The following is a 7,381-nucleotide window of genomic DNA, read 5'->3' on the forward strand; positions in this document are numbered from 1 at the left end:
TTATTGATTATTGATATATTAATTTTTTAACAAAAACCACATAAATAAGAACAGATGAGAAACTAAGCATCGGAGAACCATGTTCATATGGTGAAATATGTTTGCTTGACCTGAGTAATAACGTGGTATATATTTCTCCAGATGGTTACGGGCCACCTTTATATATAAATTAAGATTCAGACATTGGCAACCACAATGCTTACAAACACCTCATATTTTAAACTCTGAACAGACCCAAAACTGTTAGAAACTGTCCATCCACTACTGGAACCACCTATCTTTATTTCTCAATGACTTAATGGAGTGATGGAACAGCTTTTTACATATATAACATTATCAGTTAAGGCTGTACATAAAGGGGCCAGATTGTCCATTCTTAACTCTTTTAATGGAAGTTGGTATTTAGGTAACTACGGAGGGAGCCCCAGGGTCCGTGAGTTAAGTTCAGTTTCGGTCGGTGCTCGAAGTGACGTCGACTCGGCGAACAAGCCGAAGGGCGGTGGCCCTGCGTAGTAGGGCGTAGTGGGCGCAAGAAGGGACGCAGGGAAGAAGAGACCTGTGGTGGGCCGCTGAGCCATCTTCAGCCGTGAGGCCAGTTGCTTCTTCCACTTTGTCCTTCGGTTCTGGAACCAAGTTTTGATCTGGACCTCCGTCAGATTCAATGCCTTCGATAGCTCCACACGTTTGCTCACACTAAGGTACTTGTCTTCCTGAAAAAATTAGAATTATTCTTAAGCACTGCAAGGCTATTAATATTTTTTTAAGAACCAAAATGACTTTATTGAACAGTCAATAAGAGTGAAGTGTAGACCAATCCTCTTTTTTATGCTAAAGAAATATAATATTGAATTGTATGGAAGTAAATATCAAAATCTACATTGGGAAAAAGCCTGAAAATCTTCAAGTTGTCAGTCATTCAAAACTTGTCATTCAAATGTTCCATTCAACATTTTGAACCTTTTCGTGTGTATGCATTTACAATACAAAAACATTGATCTGCATATAATAGTCATTTCTCAAAAGGGATGCAAAATTAGTAATTAATTTAAATGAGTATAAAGTTTGGAAAGCAAATGTTCTTTCTGTCAGCAAATATAGGGCACTATTGAGATAGAAAAAATAAATGTTGTTGTTTCATATTCTATTTTCTTTTATTTCTGCAGATGTTGTTATTAAAACATTTATCTGCATATAATAGAAGTCATTTCACAAAAGGACTACAAAATTAGTAACTAATTTAAATGAGTACAAATTTGGAAAGCAAGTATTCTTTCTGTCAGAAAAAATAGAGCACTATTTTAAGAGTTAGACAAAATATTTTTTGTTTCACATTCTGTTTTTTTTTTTATTTCTGGCAGATTTTGTTATTGGTTTAATCTTTAATTATTACTCTCTTGCAGAATCATTACAAAGCAAGGGTCTAGAGTTCATAATAATTACTACTAGAAAAAGGTTTGAGAATGTACGATTTTAATTACTTCATTTCTCATTAATGAGACTTAAACGGCCTCCAACATTGGGTCCAACTCGGATCACTTATCACCTCATAATTCATTAGGTGTAATCCTGTTATAAAATCCAGCCAAACATCCAATCTTTACCTTGAACTCTGCCTCCAACCTCTCCAACTGCTTGGCACTGTAGGCTTGGCGAGGTTTGCGGTCAATTCCTGGCTTTCGTGATCTCCTGCCCATCGGTTTGGGGGCTGTAACAGTTTAGGTTTGGTCAATTCCTGTCTTGGGAGACTTATTGCTCATCACATTTGAGAATTCAACTTTTCAGGTGTGATAAATCCTTGACTTTCAATATTTATAATTGTTGCCTTGGACACTGCAACGGTTTAGTAGTATATACAATCTGCTCATCGTTTTTTTTGGGCTTCAACGGTGAAGCCATGACAAATTCTGGGCTTACAAAACCTGCTCATTGACTCCGGTGCTGCAAAATTTAGTTTTTAATGGATTTAAAATCATAGCCATCAGCTAGGGAACTACAAAAGTTTATTGATTGGCAATCCTTGATCCATCGATTTAGGAGCTGCAACAGTTCTGTTGTGATTAGTCGAACTAGTAAGGTTTCGCCGTCAGCTGGGGACCTGCAACAGATTAGTGGTGGTAAATTCTTGGCTTGCTAGAACTACTGCCTGTGGCCTGCAACTACCCAAGTGTGATCAATCCTTGGCTAGCGAGGTTCCGCCATCGGCTGGGGAGCTGCAACAGATTAGTGGTGGTAAATTCTTGGCTTGATATAACTACAGCCTGTGGTCTGCAACTACCCAAGTGTGACCAATCCTTGGCTAGATAGCTTCTATCCTTGGTTATCGGATTGAGTGCTGCAACAGTCACAGTTACAGCGATGAATTCCTTGTATGCAAAACCTCATGATCATCCATTTCATGATTTAAAACATTTTCGGAAAAAATCTCTTCTAGATTACGCCAGGGAAAAGATTCATGCCCAAGAAGATTACGTGTGGATATAAACTCTTTAAGGGTCACTTTTAATAGCTGTGAATCTCATAGGTTCCTATAGGATTTGCTGGAGGTATATTTCTTACAGAAATGTACTAGGCCTTTCCATCAGCATTATAATGATGAGATAGTTTCTTTATTCCTGGAAGACCTTATAAAGTCCTAGTCGATGTAAGATTACCTGTCATTACCTGGCTGTGATTGTTTTGAAAATACTACACAGGAAGTTGCACTAGATATACCCTATCTCTTCTTGTCCGCCCATGTATATTTGTGTCCTCAATGTTACACCTCAGAACTCTTTACTTATCACTCCTGACAGATCATAATAGGACATTTATTTTGCGTAGGGCTGTTTTGGAAAGATTGTAGAGGAAGGAAAACCTCTTTAAGTGGTTCGAGATTGTCTAAATTTGGGATACATAATTGAATTGATGTTTTCATCAGGAACAAAACATGCATCCCATTACCGTAATGTCTTAGCATCTGTTGGCCAGCACTTGCATCCTGCCACAAGAGATACACCGCTGTTGAAACGTAACTTGTCTTTCCTATGGGATCTGGTAACTTATGAGGATATTTCACCGCTTTTCTTGTCATGTCCGCACATGGAGTAGATGGAATTATCCTTCCCACGTCTGAGATGGATGATCACATGGAAGGTGAGAGCCACGATAAGCTGAGGAAGAGCTTCAAAGAGGGAGATGGAACATAACGAGATTGGAGAATACGACGATAGGAGTGAAAGGAAGAGTTGGGGTATGAAAGGGTTGAGGACACTTAGAGAAAATATGAGATCTATGGTGATAAAGCGAACAACAACAACATGGTCAGCCAGGTGAAGATGTAAGATGTGGCGAAATTGTTACAAAATTTAATATCAGTGATTGTGCATTGATAGACAGAAGAGGCGAGTTTGCAGGGATGGTTTGGAGAAAGAAGAGATTCCTGTATTTACAGATGCATTTCCAAGACCATTGACATTAAATACACATACGTGATGGTGACAAGGAAGTGAATAAGTGTCTTTTATTTAAAGTTTATTATTGAAGATAGATGGTTTGAAAGGATAATAGGGTTTCGGACATGTGTCATCGCTATGTGTCACAAGAGATGAATAAGTGTGGCACTACAGATATTTAAAGACAAAAATACTATAATGATTAACATTCAACATTATTTACGTGTAAACATACTATTAATTCTAGACAAATTTCCGAGGAAACTGAATAATAACATTATGTTATATATCTAGAGTAATTACTGACAAATATATAAAGAATATGGTTTAAATAATGCATTTCTAACAGTTGCAATGCACTATATACAGGGTGCAAAAAAGTCCCGCACAGGTTTGATAATTCCCGAACGATTACAGGTAAAGCAATAAAACTTGGTACATCATTACTGCACATATAAAATCTTCTTTTTGAAGTAACTTATATTTTTTCTTATGTCAGGGAGAGACGCGCAACGAGTCAGAAGGAAACCTTAAATTAGGGCATAGGTCGAGTAGTAAATCAAATTAAAGGTCTCTATTAGTAGTATCTAAAAAAAAAACTCTTCATATCCAATGGAGGATGGTATACAAGGAGTTCGGCAAACAATTTTAACGTAAGCATAGCCCAAGATTTACTGTACATTATTGTAAACGAACAATATTTTATATGAAGTGTCATTACCACAAAAACTATTCATTTTAAGTCCAGTATTCATTTACTAAGTTTAACTCCCACAACTTGAGCTAAGACAAGAATATTAAACCGCCTAGAACAGGACCTACATTGTAAAAGATTCAAACTTTAAACAATCGTATTTTTTAAAGAGTGAACCTTTTGAGACCGGATTTGCGGCATTGTACTCTACTAATAAAGACCTTTAGTTTGATCTACTACTCGACCTGTTCTCTCTTTTAAATTTGTTTGTGACTCCTTGCGGGCCATTCCCATGACATAACAAAAAATTGTATTTACTTCAAAAAGTTGATTTATATGTACAGTAATGATGTACCAAGTTTTATTACTTTACCTTTAATCGTTCGGGAATTATCAAGCCCGTGCGGGACTTTCTTTACACCTTGTATATGCGCAGTATTGTAATATCTTAACGACTTAACTGTGATTTTATGTAGTTTGTGCATTGTGTATAAATATGTAGTCTGACATTTGATTATTATATTTAGGTATAAATTTATATTTATAGTTGTCTAGGTGTGGACACCACAGTGAGCTGCATTGTTAGAAGTCAATATATACTAAACTCAAATTTTAATAAAACTAGTTTTCAGTATAGAAAACGGGATACGCTACATGAAATGAAGTCAATTCTTGTTCCTACTCATAATAATTGTACAAAAGGAATTGCTGTATATCTTTAAGGTATAGAGAAATAACTGATTGATTGATTATATTATACACAGTATAGTATGCATTCTTATACGTATGTGAATAGTGAAGAAATAGTGTGAAATAAGGGATTTGTGAGGTACAGATGGAGGAAAATGATTAGAAGCGTGGAGGTCGATGATGAATGTCGTGTAATGGTATGCAAGATAATGGCGTAATTAGTTATGGGGGAAAGAGCTAATTAGGGAGAAAAGGGAGATTAAACTAAGGACTTGTGTAGGTTTCAGGAGACGCAATAAGAAGTAGGATCGGTAGAATGGATCGGATTGATATTGGAAGTGAAGTTGGAAGAAGAGTTGAGGAGACAGATTGGCAAAGATGGTCGGGCCTTAATTGAGTATATCTAAGTCTGTATGATGATGAGTTGACTGAAGGAGACATGTTATTGAAGGGTCTTTTCAGGTGTGATGAACTGGGAACTGTTCAAGGACGAAACCAAGGTTAGACTCAGGAACACTGGATCAGTAGAGGCAATAAGAAGTAGGATCGGTAGGAACGGAATGAGGACCATGAAGCGAAGGACTTTTGGGTGTCAAATGAGGTACAAAGGTGTATAAATGGTTTCCGGAAGGGCAAGTTTGAGGGTAATCATGTCACACGATAGGAGGAATAATCTGTACATAACATTTTTGTAAGGAAATATAAAGAAAGAGCGATTATGATATTTCCGTTATTGTGGGAAGATACTTAACATGAGGAATGATCAATATATTTAACTGATGTAGGAACCTTCCCCTTTGGAAAGGAGGGGATGAGTGGAGTACACAAGAGAATCCTTTTTACTGCTCTCGTGAAAAACCTTTTAATGTTAGTTACAAACGATTTATGTTTTTTTAGAAAGGTAAAAATGCGTTGTATCCGTAATTTATCACTTAATCAGTTATCAGTTAAGGTACTAAAAGTCTGTATTTTTACAAGCTAATTTTCATTTTTCCAGACAAGGTTTTGTTTTCACACAGGTTTTTGTAAAATGTGGCACAGATTATTTAAATGGCCACTAGTTTCAGGCTGGTGGAAATATACATTTATAATTTTTAACATCATATGCGGATGAAGTAAGATTAACAATTATATCTAATTGCAATAGAACATTAGTATTAAATTTGTGATGTCATGAATGTTTCAGGCAAAACACAAACAGACACAATATGTAGCATTTTAGAACCTTGCGTATCAATGGAAAATATCCTACAGTTTTCTAACGTAATTTATAAACACCCTTTATAGCAACACAAGGTGTGTTTTACCAACATATCAATTTCAGTAGCTTTTAAAAAGTTATACTTCTTACTCAAATATACAATTCATGCCCACGGACAAAACTTTGGTTATAAACTACATAGTACTTATGCACTCTCTACGTACTCTACACTACTTAGGATAAACACTAATAAATTAATAGTTTGAAATACTCTGTATGTAGGACATACCTTGGAGACCAAACAGATGAGAGGCTGTCCTGGACACCCAACTGCCGTACAGTAAAGAGGAGTACGGTAGTGGATAAAGGGGTCCAGATGAGAGAGGAGACATAGCATCTCCGTCTGCACAAACATAATCTTGTATTATAAAAACACACAAATAGTTCATCTATATTTGTTTCCTAGATTTTAAACCAAAATTTGAGCGTGAATATTTTCGACTCTAAATTTAAGAACTGCGTAGACAGACAACGACCTTTATCGGTAATTTCGCCGATGCTAACTGATGACGGACAATATACAGGGTGGCACATATGTCAGTTTCCCCAGAAGAGAAATTTAAAGGCATTATTGGTTAATTGAATAAAACACCTTTAGGCTAGAGGTGTGCCTTTGGAGCTGGAGCTGTTTCAAATCAGCGCTCCGATGCTGGAGCGGAGCGGGAGCAGCGCTCCGTGACTCTCGAAACAGCTCCAGCTCTAACCTTATATATTCATATATATTACTCTCTCGGAGCGTCTGTGGAGCTATCAGCTGTGGCCTACAACTTGTTGACAAACCAAAACAAACCAGTTTCAGTTTTCAGTAGGAGTTCTAACGTAGACATACAGTGAAAAGTGATATTTTTGTGCGGTTTTACGAGTATGACTTAGTATTGATTGGTTTTTGTGTGCAGTTAATTAACATGGCATCAAAAAGTACAGAAATCTAAGACAAGTTCAATTTGGTCTCATTTTACAGTTATTGATGCTAACCTTAAAAAAACTGTAGATGTGAACATTGTGGCTTGGTTATGTGCTACCGTACATCAACGTACAATTTGAAGAGGCATATTGAGAGAAAACATGTCGGAATTACTTTGAGTGTTATAAGTTCAAAATCAACAAGTGTAAGTGATCGTGATGTGAATGTTACAAACCAACACTGGACCTACCGATTCAGCCGCTTCATTTAGTAACTTTGCAACTGAAAAATGAACCTCAACCTGGTGAGTTGCCTTCTAATCAATTAGATAAGCCAAAGGGAAGTGCTAAACAAACCACTCTATCGAGTTTTATACCAAAAAAAAATGAATAACAACCAAA

At 36.6% G+C, this 7,381-nt stretch overlaps 1 protein-coding gene across 1 annotated transcript; it reads right to left on the reverse strand.

Annotated features, from left to right (window-relative positions):
- Window positions 1-410: 410 nt before the first annotated feature.
- LOC124369672 (homeobox protein ceh-19-like) lies at window positions 411-6,445 on the reverse strand. The gene is made up of 3 exons (XM_046827724.1): window positions 6,306-6,445; window positions 1,602-1,705; window positions 411-710 (listed from the first exon to the last, which is right to left on the reverse strand). The coding sequence occupies exons 1-3, from the start codon at window positions 6,406-6,408 to the stop codon at window positions 411-413; spliced, it is 507 nt and encodes a 168-aa protein (XP_046683680.1). The 5' UTR covers window positions 6,409-6,445.
- Between the last annotated feature and the right edge of the window lie 936 nt (window positions 6,446-7,381).

The sequence above is a fragment of the Homalodisca vitripennis genome, chromosome X (genome assembly GCF_021130785.1).
Source record: "Homalodisca vitripennis isolate AUS2020 chromosome X, UT_GWSS_2.1, whole genome shotgun sequence".
Lineage (NCBI taxonomy): Eukaryota > Metazoa > Arthropoda > Insecta > Hemiptera > Cicadellidae > Homalodisca > Homalodisca vitripennis.

Excerpts from the sequence above, each read along its gene's own strand:
- LOC124369672 (XM_046827724.1), bottom strand. The coding sequence starts at position 6,408 with ATGTCTCCTCTCTCATCTGGACCCCTTTATCCACTACCGTACTCCTCT. Across the intron at positions 1,706-6,305 it reads TCATCTGTTTGGTCTCCAAG|CCCCCAAACCGATGGGCAGG; the intron begins GTATGTCCTACA and ends AAACTGTTACAG. Across the intron at positions 711-1,601 it reads GGTTGGAGGCAGAGTTCAAG|GAAGACAAGTACCTTAGTGT; the intron begins GTAAAGATTGGA and ends TAATTTTTTCAG.